The sequence below is a fragment of the Arachis hypogaea genome, chromosome 16, assembly GCF_003086295.3.
Source record: "Arachis hypogaea cultivar Tifrunner chromosome 16, arahy.Tifrunner.gnm2.J5K5, whole genome shotgun sequence".
NCBI classification, from domain to species: domain Eukaryota; kingdom Viridiplantae; phylum Streptophyta; class Magnoliopsida; order Fabales; family Fabaceae; genus Arachis; species Arachis hypogaea.
In genome coordinates, this window is record NC_092051.1 from 146,302,866 (window position 1) to 146,316,619 (window position 13,754).

Here is a 13,754-nt window from a genome sequence, read left to right on the forward strand (position 1 = left end):
CAAAAAACTTATAAAAAAATATATACTTAATAAAAAATTACCAAATTTTAAGTATAATAATATTTTATTTTTATAATTATTTTTATAAAAAATTGCATTAAAATTCAATTTTTTTGAGATATTTTTTAAAAATATATATTTATTATTAGGTATTTTTGTTGTGTTTTTAAATTATTTGAAGATATTTTTATCGATAATGGAATTCGAGTATATTTTTATCAACATTGAAGTAATTTGAAGATATTTTTAGTAGTTAAATCTATATTTTAATATTTAATTTTAAATTTTTTAATTCTAAGTTCATGTAAAAAAAGAAAAGTAAAAATAATAAGTGCAATGATTAATTAAATAATATATCCACCATCTATTATTTTTAAATGATCATTTCAGTTAGTATGTCTATCATCTATTTACCACTTATTTAAATTACTATGATTTTTTTGCATCATATTTTGTTTGAATTTACATTAGAATAACGTCACATATTTTAATAATGTCACTCATCTTGAAAAAATTTAATAGTTAGATGAGCGTTATATCTTTATACATTTGATGGTTAAATAAATATCATATTTTAAAATAAGTAATTTTATAATATAGTATTAGAACACTTCTATATTTCTTTTTTCTCCGTAAAAACGGCATTGAAACACTAAAGACACTTGTAGCGCTCCATGCTTCTAGAGCTGCACCGCCGCCGTATACTGGAGTGCCTTCTTGGGTTTCTTAATGAATAAGAGTGGTGGTAACAAAATATATTTTTTTAATTTTTTAAATAATAATTAAAGAGTTCTTATTTAATTTTATTTATAAATTAATTTTTTATTTATTATTTAATTTTAAAAATTACTTTTCTACTTTTTAATTATTAATTTATTATTTATGGTCATTAATAATTAAAAATAACTACAAAATAGATCTTTTATTAATAATTAGAAAAATTATATTTGTTGTTAATTCAATTGATTTATTTGACACTAATCCATTGGTAAAAAACGGGTAGCATCAAAAAATCGATTGAAGTATACCAATCGATTAAATTACACATTTGAATATGAGTTTTTTCCTATTCAATTGATTGAAAATACAACATAATTGATTGAATTTTTCACTGACAATATAAATTTTTTTTATTCAATCAATTGAATTACGTTCTAGAATATGAATTTTTTTCGTATTTAGTCGAGATCGTATTAAATTTTGCACATAAATATAGGTGTACTTCTTCAGCTATTTTTCGATGACTTTTTAAATATATGTTTTCTGTTTTTAGCTTTATAATTTTCTCTAATTTTATGCATTATATAAATATCTTAGTTTTAAAAAACTCATATTTTTATTATGAAGTAATGTCATTTCTATTTATTATATCAACAATTATATCATATAAATATTATGTTTTATTAATTATATTTTATTTAAAATAAATAATTTATTTAAAAAATTTCTATTTTTATTTGTTTGCATTGTATTTATATATTTGTATACATTAATATTATTTCTGTTCTTTAGATGTTTGCCATATAAATTGATATTTATTAATACTTTAGGTAGAATTTTTTTATTTCATCTCATATGTTTTCTGCGAATATAAATCTAATGCATATTGTATGATAGGGCAAAGTATATATATCTTTAATTTATTTAATACATGCAATAGATGTGGTTTGCATTTATTAATTTTTCCTTCTAATCTTTTTAGTAAATTATGCACAAATATTGTATTTCAGAAACAAAGCTACTAGAACTATATATTAATTATACACTATTTTTAGTAAATAGAAAAAAAAAGGAGTGAAGATGCATAATGCATGCTATTCAGTAAAATAGTGTCTACTTTAATTTTTTTAGTCACTATTTAAATGTCTCTAAAATTAGATTTTCTGACATAAAAAATTTTAAGGAGTAAAATTATTGTGTACGTGTTTTTAATATATATTATGTATAAAATATAAGTTTGATTTACATCCGATAATTATATATATTGTGTTAACTATCCTTTCTCAATCATAAGAAATATATAAAATAGATTAGTAGTTAAATAAAAATGATAGAAAAATACTACGAAACACGGATACGAATACTCATCGACATTCGTCTGATATGTATGTCTGTCGTATTCAACTGTGTTTTAATATAAAATAAAAAAATTTTCTTCAGATATATTTGAACACACCTAAATACCATCACGTGTCAGCGTGTCTAACTTTATTCTTAACATGTATTGTTAAAATGAGTTTAGAAATAATATATATTATTATTTATTAAAACAAATAATATTTTAGATACTCTTATATAATTAAAAAAGACATTAAAAATAATTAAAAAATATTTTATATTTTAATAACAATAAAATATCAAAAATTCATTATAATTTATCTAAAAAATACTTTATATTCTATATATGTCATGTCCATGTGTCTTATAAGATTTTAAAATTCGTGTGTTCGCATGTCTCGTGTTAGTGTTGTGTAGGGATGTCAATAGGGTTGGGCGGGGCGGGGCGAGGCGGGGCGGGGGCGGGGGCGGGGGCAAATTAATTTCCATCCCCGCCGTGGGGGATAATTGTCCCCATCCCCATTTCTCACGTTCCCCGTATTCTCCGCGGAGCCCCATTCCACATCCCCTTATGTTTAACATTCATATGAAAATTATAGTAAAAAATATCAAAAAAATAAAAAATAAACTAGAAAATACTATTACATACACACAAGCATATCTTATCCAAGATTATAAGTCCACAAATACAACATAGTAAATTATAGTCCATAAAATAAAATCTTAAAATACAATTTCCATTCTAAAAAAAACAATAAGATATAGTATTTAACATCAAGTGGAAACTAGAGAGAGTTGAGGCTGTGGGAGAGAACAACGTATGGTGCTGTGAGAGTTTTAGAATTTGAACAAAGTGGAGAGATGGAAGAGAGTTGGGACTGAGAATAGAGAGTAGATGGCGAGCAAACAACACAGTGAGTAGGGAAGACTGAATAATAGGGTTATGGTTTTTTAATTGGTGAAATTACTAAAAAACCCCTATGTTAGAAATAAAGTAAGGTTATTTAAGAAATTTCAAACATTCGAGGAATTATCGGAGATGGGACGGAGATTCCCGCTCGGATCCCCGCGCCTGTCTCGAGAGAATTCTACTTCCTATCCCCATTCTCACGGAAAAAATTCTCTAACATCAGGTCCCATTCGGAGCGATCCCGCAGATATCCCGCCTCCTAGAAATTTTTGACATCCCTAGTGTCGTGTTTGTGCCTGTGCCCGTGCCGTACATCATGGATAAAATATAAACGTGCAATAATGGTTAATTATTATAAGTTGCATAAAATACTAAAAAATAAAATATAATTGTAATGTCTTGCATTCTTGCACGAAATTATCCGTATATGTAGCTTTAATAGTATTTTTTAACGAATCAATTTTTAAAAAAATATTATCTTTTGGTAAATTTATTTTCCAAAATTTGTTTAAATTTATGTTGTTCATCCATCATATCTTGATCATATACTATTATTAGCTCATCTTATTGGTTAATGTCATTGTTATCCTGGTATCGTTAGTAACGGGTCAGAAAATTTTGATAGTAGGGACAAAATATATATAATATAATAATAATTTTTATAATAAAAATATTATATGTATATATAAATCAGCTATCAAAATATTTATTAATTATTATATATTTGTATATAAATATATGTATTATTTAATTTATTTTTAATGTATTTTTTTATTTCAATATGTATACAGATAGTTATTTTTTATATACATATAACATGATTAGTCTTTAAAATATCTAATTTACAAATTAAAATACTAAAATAATAATTTAAATAATAACACATAATTTAAAATTTTATTATTTAGGTTTTATATTTAAAAAAAAATTGAGTAATCTTTTTCTTAACAATACAATTAAAATATCTCTCTTTTTATATAGAATAATGCTACACTTCAAGTTTTTTTTGTTAAACAAACCCAACCAAATTAATCTAAGATAACAAAAATCAGTTATGACTAGCATTATTCTATGTCTTATTGTTTAACTTGGTTAGACTTAATTCATAAAAAGACTTGAATGTGTAGTATTACTATATATATATATATATATATATATATATATATATATATATATATATATATATCAGTATTTAAAAATTTACTTCTCATATAATTAGAAGTCAATTCTTATTGAGATTTATAGTTGAGAAAGTTCTTTAAATTAATGCGGTTGTTACTAAAAAAATAAAAATTAATATAAAAAAGTTAAATAATACTCTTTTAAGTAGATTTCTAAAAAAATATAAATTTTATTTAAATTGAGAATTGATCATTTTAATGACATCTAATATGAAATTTTTAAATTGATTATAAAGTACTAAAAATTGAATAAAAAAATATTATGGGGTCAAATTTAATAATTTAATAGAAACAAATAAATATTATTATCATATACTACTCAAAAATTTTCAAATTGTAGTGGAGACGCTTGCCCCCACAACCACCCACATAGATCCGTCCCTGAGTATCCCTCATCTATCTCCGTGTTCTGTAAATATATCTGATATGCTAAAACTGTCCAATAAAAAGACTTATTCAGTAAACTAGATCATATAACACTAAAAAAATAAAGCTCATACAATAAATGAAGTTTTAGAGTTTAGATAAATCTTTTCAAATAATTGGTTGTTGTTTGTATAATAAAAAAAATTATGAATATATATAATTATTTTCTTCAACCAATCAATTAGATAATTTAATCAATCAATTATTTTTCTCAACCAATCAATTGGATAACTGAACAAATCAATTAATTTCTTCAACCAATTAATTGAATAGGTAATAAAATAGATTGACAGGTACAAAACTTACTTTTTTTTTCTATCATTAAACAATAGATTTTTCTAAGACAAAATATATTTTTTGATTGATCAATATATTGGTTTAAAAAAAAACATATTTTTTCACTACTTAATCAATTTTATGAATAACAAAAAGATTGTCTTACGAGAAATTATGAGTGTTTGCGATACGGTTTGGTTCGATTTTAAGGGGAAAAGTCATCCAATTCGAACGTTTAATTTATGTGCGATACGGTTTGGATTGGATGAATTTTTTTGGACATCCGATCCGATCCGATCCGATACGATCCGATTAGAAGCGGTTTGGATCGGTTTGAATTTGCGGTTTTTTAAATAAAAAAAATTAAATACATATAACAAGTCTCAACATCAAATTTTAAATAACCAACAATGACAAAGCAAGTCTTAACAATATCTTAAAAAGGCAACGATAACATAACAATAGAAATAAAATTATAGATTAGTTAAAATAAATAAATAAATAATATTTTGAACATAAAATATTTATTAAATAATAATAATATATAAATAATAGAAAAATGTATAACAAATTGAATATGTTATAAGTATAATTGTAAATATAATAATAAAATAATAATATTATAGCACAGTGTGCGGTTTGGATTGGATTTGATCGGTTATGAAAAATATATCTAAAATCCGATCCAATCCAGCGGTTTGCAAAAAATAAAATCCAATCAAATCCGAATTAATGCGGTTTTAATCAGTTTTTGATTTGAATTGGATCGAATAAGCGGTTTAATTTGGATCGGTTTAAATTTGAACACCCCCTACGAGAGGAATTGCAAAATAAAAGATTCTATTTACTAGTCAATCGAATTCGAATCAAAATAATCGATTGTTTCCTAAACGATTTAAGATGAAAAAGATGCTTTCACGAACCAATCAATTACTACAATGAAAAATCAATTAAATTTCTACAGATTGTGATTTTTGTAACTGTGAAGATCGCATCACGATGAACAAGATAACTAAGGAAATTGATAAATAATTAATTGGATAATTGAAAAATAAATTGACGATACATTATACACTAATTATTAATCTTAGTATTAGAAAAGATAAGATTAGGGTATCTAAATTAAAATAAAATTGAAAAAAAATTAAAGATAGAATTCTAAAAATAAGATTGATAAATAATAAAATAATAATTTATAAAATAAAAAATAAATTTTAAAATTAAATATAGGCAAAGGATTAATTTATAAATAAAATTAAATAAAAAATTTTCAATAATTATTAAAAAAATTAAAAAATATATTTTATTATTATGAAGAATACAGAGAATGAAATAGGATGTGATTGCACATAATAAAAATAATTATCTTTTAATAGTCATTTAAAAAAAAATACTTACATTTGCATCAAAATTAAATTAAAAAAATCCTACTTTTTACATTAATTACACAAACCATCATTTAAGAAATCGAATGTGATTATGTACTTATAAAATATTTTATACCGCATCAAAATTAAATTCATAGTTTTTATTTTAATAAACACATAATAAATATATTTAAAGCTTTAATTTTTTATTTGTATAAAAAAATTCAATTAATAACCATTATATTTTTAGTTTATATTAAAAAACATTAATTCTTTCTCAAGAAACAATTACCAGTGATCCCGAAAGGTTAGGAATCCTTGAGAAGAGAGTAGAAACCAGAAGCTCGAAAGGGAGATCGGGGTTGTGGGTTTGGGTTGAGGAGGGTATAGTAACTAATTACAGTAATAATTAATAATAATATAAATATTTAATTGAGATAGAAAAATAGAATCCGAAGATGAAGGACCTTGGAATCGATGAAGAAAAACCCTAAGATAAGGAAGAACGAAGAAGAAGAAGAAGAAGAAGGAGGAGGAGGAGGAGGAGGAGGAGTGGTAGATGCTGGTGGCGGAAGGAACAGAGTGGGATCTGAAGTGGTTCCTTCAGTGGCTCTCCGCACTTGTTATCGCCCTTGCCTTGCACACTTTCGTTAAGGACACAGCCTCTAAGTACTTTCAACGGAACAGCAATAACCGTTTCGATAACCACCTCCAACAACCAATGCCTGGCGTTCTCGACGACCCTTCCTGCGCCGCGTGTGGAGCACGCGCCACCAAGAAGTGCTCGCGATGCAAAGCTGTTCGATACTGGTTAATTTTCTCTTTTCCTTTTCATTATTTATTATTAATTATTTATTATTATTACGATTAGAATTAGAATAAATATTCAGATTGGTTATTGCCATCTTTTGGAGTTTAATTTTGATGCCCTAACGATATAGTTGAATCAAATTCACATGCTTTTGATGATGTTTTAAGAATGAGTATATGTTTGTGTATCGACCAATGATCATTGACCATGCATATAAATCAAATCCTAGTACAAAACAAGAAAACAATTTTCAATGTACGGGGTAAGCAGTTTTAGTTATTTGGTTGTTTTTTAGCATAGTCTGGTACTTTTTTTTTTTAAATTTCTATGAGTACTGAAATTAAATCCATAAAGTAATAATCAATTTAAGGAATATATTGATGTCTATTTTCAATATAGAAGGATCAAATTGAGGTTTAAAACTTTTTAATCAATACATGAATAAACTTGACATGTATGTATCTTTGGAGGACTAATTTGAGTATCAGTATTTACTTTTGTTAAATTACCACTATTGGTTATTATAATTTGTGGGGTTGTATTTGGTAAAACTATATGGCATTTGCAATTGCTTTACTTTTGAGTTTTTAGAGTTCGCTTAACTTTTATGCTTCAAATTGATATAACATAATTATTTCCCGGTTACATATGAAGCTGACAATTTAGATTGACATTTTTCAATTTCATCTTTTATTTTCTAGTAGCAATGGTTGTGTTTATTTATTTACATTTTGTTTAATTTAGCTTGACATCAATGAAAATCTGCATGGTTTTTTCTGATATAATATAATTGACTGTAAGTACTAGATAAATAGGGGCAAAAGCTGAAAATTTGGGTTTTTGTTTTTACGTGTGTCAATCAAATTTTCAGCTCGCAAGAATGCCAACAGTCACATTGGAAGTCCGGACATAAGGCGAAGTGTACAGTAAATTCGAAACAAAATGGGACTACTAATTGTGTGTCAAAGCCTTCGGCAGCTGGGGAGAAAAGTTCATCTTCAATTGCACTGATACCAAGTTCCAAAACTTCGAGGCCTATCAAGAAGCCTAAGGATGTAATTTTCTATCATAATCTTTATTGACAAATTTACTTTTTTCTTTGCTTTGCTTACCATAGGACCTAGTTTGCCTAAGGCATACTGCCACTCTGAGATGATAGAAGACTAATGCCTTGAGGCCAGAGATGCGATAAGATTAATATTATGACTTTTCAGTTTGGTTATGTTAAGTGTAATTCTTTTAATATAGAACACCAAGCTAACTTAGCCATCATCTAATGGTAGATGATGGATGAGTCAACAATGTCCTATGTAAAATGAGTACAACAAACATCAACGAACATTTTTCTTTGCAATTTACAAAACTCTTGGGCCACTTGTAGCTAAGCACCAACCACTTGATTTTCTTTTTAACAGTCTCACCATTTACCCTGTGTAGCATCAGAATTAGCAAGTTAGATGGTTGGTATTTCACAGATTTTCCATAATGTCGTCAATTTGTCACTAAAACCTTATACCATCCCTGGGAAGCAAAGGCACACCCTCAGTGACTAGGGCATTGCCTCAACCAGCAAAAGATGCTGACCCTTTTGGAAATTGGTGTTGGAACCTTTGATATACTGTCTTATTCTGTAGTTAAATCTTATGTATTTTCTCTCTTGCACTCCTAACCCATACTTGTCTCATTTTTTTCAGGTTCTTTTTCCTTACGATGAATTCATTAAATTCTTTAACTCGGAAAAGCCAGGATTTCCTCCTTGTGGACTCCTGAATTGTGGAAACAGGCATGTCCTTGTCGCTCACAAGATTTGGCTTAATAATGCTGGAAAAATGTTACTTGTACATATGTGGATTGGGTGTGGATTCCACTTAAACAGGTCCACATCAAATTCAGTAGTGGATCGGTGTGATTGACATGCTGTTACGCACCCCATATGTACAAATAACACAAATCATTATGCTATCATCAATAAATTGCATTAGAGGATCAGAGTGAAATTAACATTCATTATGAGTCTTTGCAGTTGCTTTGGAAATGTGGTTCTTCAGTGTCTCTCATTCACAAGGCCACTTGTTGCGTACTTGCTGGAAAAGGGCCACCACAGAGAATGTAATGTCATAACTCAGACCTTTTGATTCTTGCTGGATCTCAATTATCCATGATGCCTTATTTTGTTAGTGTGGTTTTTCAGGCAGTTGCAATAGTGATTGGTGCTTTCTTTGTGAATTTGAAGCTCATGTTGAAAGAACAAGGTCAAGTTCTCAGGCATTTTCTCCGACCAGTATTCTTTCCCGTTTGTCTAATATTAGTGGTACTTTGGGTTGTGGAAGTCAAGAAGATGCTCATGAGTTCATGAGGTTTGTATTTTATTCTCACATTGTTATTTCACTTTTCATGTACATTGGACTGCTTTGAAAGGGTGTATATCTTATATATTGTTTGGCAATATATGAAGGTCTTTCTTTAATATATTTTTTCTCGAACTTATTTTTTTAGATTATGCATTGATGCTATGCAATCTGTTTGCCTTGATGAATTTGGTGGAGAGAAGTCCGTCCCTCCTAAGCTTCAGGAAACAACTCTTATTCAACACATTTTTGGTGGCCGGCTTCAATCCGAGGTTAGACATCAAATAAGACGGAAAGTTATATGCTATGATTATATGCTTCTTGCTATGGCTTCTTTTTCTTTTTAAAGTTTGAACTGAAGAAGTTAGTCTAGCCTCAAGAGTTTAGGCTACATGGTAGACACTCCATTTGAGATTGGACTTTGGAAAATAGCATGATATCCTGTTCAATTTCTGTGTTAGAAAACAGTTTTCACTGATCTATAATTTAGCTCATAATGATGACTTGGAACCTGCAACACTCTGTATCTGAAAGCGAATTATATTCTCCCTTTTGGCTTTGTTGTTATATGGATAAGATTCAAAGCTGCGTGTCATGTATAGCTTTTTTGGTTATAGTTTCTTCGTGGAGTAGTCTTTTCCTTATAAGAGATTAAATCTTAATAGGTTTTGTGGCCAAATATCAGTTTTTGTCTTTTGTGTTATATTGATTCTAAATGGATATGGCTATTTCATTCTGTTAATTTTTTTTCTTGTGAAATATAGGTGTTTTGCACAAAATGTGAAAATATTTCAAAACAGTATGAAAATATGATGGACTTGACTGTTGAAATTCATGGAGATGCTGCCTCCTTAGAAGAATGTCTAGACCAGTTTACAGCCAAGGAGTGGCTCCATGGAGAAAATATGTATAAATGTGATGGGTAAGGATACCCTGTATATCAAAAGATACTAGCAATAATTTTATTATCAATTTTTTGTCTTTATCCCCAACCCCATGTCATTGATATGAGCATCCTTTAAGAATTCTATGTAGTTAACAATAACTTCTTTTGAACTTGGAATGTTTGATTTATTGAATGTAAAGGACATGAGGATTGTTTCAAGGGAAGTTTTCACAGGCTTCAATTTTAATGAGGAAAATATTGTGGCTTCGAAAATTTCATGCCATTTTATATGAAGATTATGCGACTATTTGCTAAGAATCATTTTTGTCCTGAGAGCTAACCATCCCTCCCTCTTTTGCCATGCTATCCACATTTGCCATGTGCAAACCCTGTTTTAAACATATGTTCTGCTGCTGTTTGGCAGGTGCAAAGACTATGTTAAGGCGTGGAAGCGTCTCACTGTGAATCGTGCCCCGAATATTCTTACAATTGCCTTAAAAAGATTTCAGGTCTGTGTAGTACATTCACTGACAACAAATGCATGAAAATAGATGTTAATTGTTGTAATTTGTATGTGTATGTTTATTAATTTACCATAATTGTACACCATACTTGGGGCACATTTCTGTAAAGTGTTGTGTTTTGGACTTCCTTGTCAGATTTTCTCATGTTCTTTTTGGGGTATTATACTTGCAGAGTGGCAGGTTTGGAAAGCTTAACAAGAGAATATCATTCCCTGAGACTTTAAATCTTAGCCCCTATATGAGTGAAGCTGGAGATGGATCTGACATTTACAAGCTATATGCTGTTGTAGTCCATATTGATATGCTAAATGCTTCATTCTTCGGCCACTATATCTGCTACATCAAGGATTTCAACGGAAACTGGTATAGGATTGATGATTGGAAGGTAAACTTTTTTCAACCCATTGAATTATGAATTTTTTCTTTATGGTCATCAATTTTTGCATATACGGTGCTTGAGCCCTAAGTATCCTCGTATGGGTTGTGTTACATTTATTAGGTCACGAAGGTGGACATGGAGGAGGTACTTTCTCAAGGTGCATACATGCTATTGTATAACAGGTAATTGTTGTGACTGTTTTAGAGAGGCTAATGATCTCAATCTTTTGCTCTCTGAGACTCTGACATACTCTCTCTGTCTTATTTCTTCTTTCTCACTGCTCCGTGCCAATGTTACTTGTGTTTGATTGAAATGTGATTTGAATGTTCATATGTAGTATAATATCTCTTCAGCCTTAATTAATGTTGAACCTTGAATTTTTGTTGGATAATTCGATTTTTCTTATACGGATATGAAATGAATTTTTCATCTTTAAAAGCTTATTTTAGTTATTTTGCTTAAATAGGTTTGTGCTAACAACTAGTTCCAATAATCAAAATTCGGAGCCAATGCATGCAGCTTTCATTAACTTTTCCTACTATTACTTTATGATTGAGGTGGCTAGTATTGCTTGATTTGATCCTGAACAGGTCTAGTGCTCAACCATCCAGCCTTCAAATTCAAGCAACGGAATCATCAGAACCAGCACTGGCGCAAACGGTTAAGGTGGAACGAGAGCAAGGTCCAAATGAACTAGTTGAATGCCTCTCAAATATGAATGCTCAGGCTGCGACTTGCAATGGAGCTCGCGAGGTTTCTCCATCTTATAGTAGTCCAGAACCGAAGGTCTCTGGCAACAAATATGAGCCTCTGTCTGGAATGAACGCTGATGCCAAAGGAGAGCATTCTGAGGATGTCGATATTAGTGATGCTGAGCCAACGGATGTTACAAATATTTCCAGTAGTAAAGTTGAATCATCCGACATACCCATTTCTCCAGCCGACAAAGATTCACGGAACGTAGACATGGACCAATCCCAAGCGAAGACATCTAGCTGCACAGAAAAGAAAGACGACACTCATACAGTTAGGTCTGGCCCCTCTGCAGTTTCGCCAACCAATTTTGCTGTTTCAATGGGTCGTCAAAACATGGGAGAGAACTTGGAACATAATACAGAAGTGGTTAAATGCAAGTTGTCAACAACAAAAGATAATGCATACTGTGCCAATGGCAATGGCAACGGCAACGGCTATGCCAGTGCTAACAAATCCATTACTGCAGTTGAGGATGCTGAAACTGACCAAGGAAATGAAGCTAACAAAGTAGGAATAAAAGGGGACAAGTTAATAATGTAGGTGCTTCTTTATTTTTCTGGGCTTCTTTTTTTTTTCTTAATATTATTTGATTATCCCATCACCTAAAAGAGGTGGTGAGTTGGGAAATTTTTGTCTCAGGTTAACATTATTTGCAGGAACTTTATATCTTATTGTAACAGTGTTATATGGATACTCTAATTTATTAATATTGATAGAATAAAATTTTACAGCCCCTTGTTTCACTAATCCTTTTACACCTTTTAAATAAGAGGAGCAAAATAATTCTAGATTTCTGCTTATTGCTGAGGATTGTACTACCTAATCTAATTTCATAAATAAAAATTTCTTCTTGCTTCATCAAGATAATAATTTGAGTGCACGTGTCATGCTTATGGTGGCTTTCTTATTTATTTAAGGTTTAATTATTTCGTAGATCTCTATAGGTTCATTAAATTTTCAATTAGGTCTTTATATATTTTTTCTTTTTAATTTGATTCCTATATCATATTTTTTTGTAATTTAGTCTTTATTAACATTAAATGTCTAAAAAATGCTAGTGAATATCGTGAATTTATTTATCTACTCGTATCTTTCACGTATAATAGGTTCATATGAAATGAAATTTTTTCCTATTTTATTTTTTTCTTCTACTTTCTCTCTTTATTAGTTGTGTCTAATTATGATAAGAAGTATGTTGCTTATGGGAGGATGTCAAAATACAATTTTTTTGAGTGGATTGATGATGATGATGATGATGGTTCGAAAAATGGGTGGCAAAAAAAATAGGATGGGAGGGTTCACTATTTTTGTGGTGACAAATGCTTCGAATTTCTAGAACAAAAAGAAATTTAAATAGAAGATTTATTTCTTGCTCTAACAAAAGATGTAAATTTTTTAAATGAGTTGATGAAAGTGATGCAACAAGAGAAAAAGTATCTGCTGCGGTTGGAGTTGTAGGAACACAAAATTATGGTAAGTTAGAAGCTGAAATAAGAAAATTAGATGCACAAACAAAAAAGATAGAGAAATTAAGCATACAGATAGAGAGATTGATTGTGGAATCTAAACAAATAGATGCTTGTGTGAATAGATTGTGTGATGAGTTTAATGTTGTGCAATAACAACTTGAGAAATTAGAAGACAATATAAAAAATCAATGCAAAGTGCAATATATTGTTGATAGTCACAATTATCATTTATGCCTTAAAGAAGATCTTTCATGATCATCAATTGAATTTTATAAGATTCTATTTATTTTATCTCTGAACTTTGATTAATATTCTTAAATTAAATCGTTATCTCAAAATATCTTAAACAGTTTCTCTCAATAT

The 13,754-nt window shown here is 29.2% G+C and overlaps 1 protein-coding gene across 1 annotated transcript; it reads left to right on the forward strand.

Moving 5' to 3' along the window:
- The first annotated feature begins 6,499 nt into the window (after nucleotides 1-6,499).
- LOC112697616 (ubiquitin carboxyl-terminal hydrolase 18) lies at nucleotides 6,500-12,652 on the forward strand. Its single transcript, XM_025750858.3, has 11 exons — nucleotides 6,500-7,028; nucleotides 7,901-8,084; nucleotides 8,724-8,812; nucleotides 9,053-9,138; nucleotides 9,221-9,386; nucleotides 9,526-9,649; nucleotides 10,142-10,299; nucleotides 10,688-10,772; nucleotides 10,960-11,172; nucleotides 11,287-11,348; nucleotides 11,757-12,652. Exons 1-11 carry the CDS (start codon nucleotides 6,778-6,780, stop codon nucleotides 12,460-12,462), a joined length of 2,124 nt encoding a protein of 707 aa, XP_025606643.1. The 5' UTR covers nucleotides 6,500-6,777; the 3' UTR covers nucleotides 12,463-12,652.
- Nucleotides 12,653-13,754: the final 1,102 nt, after the last annotated feature.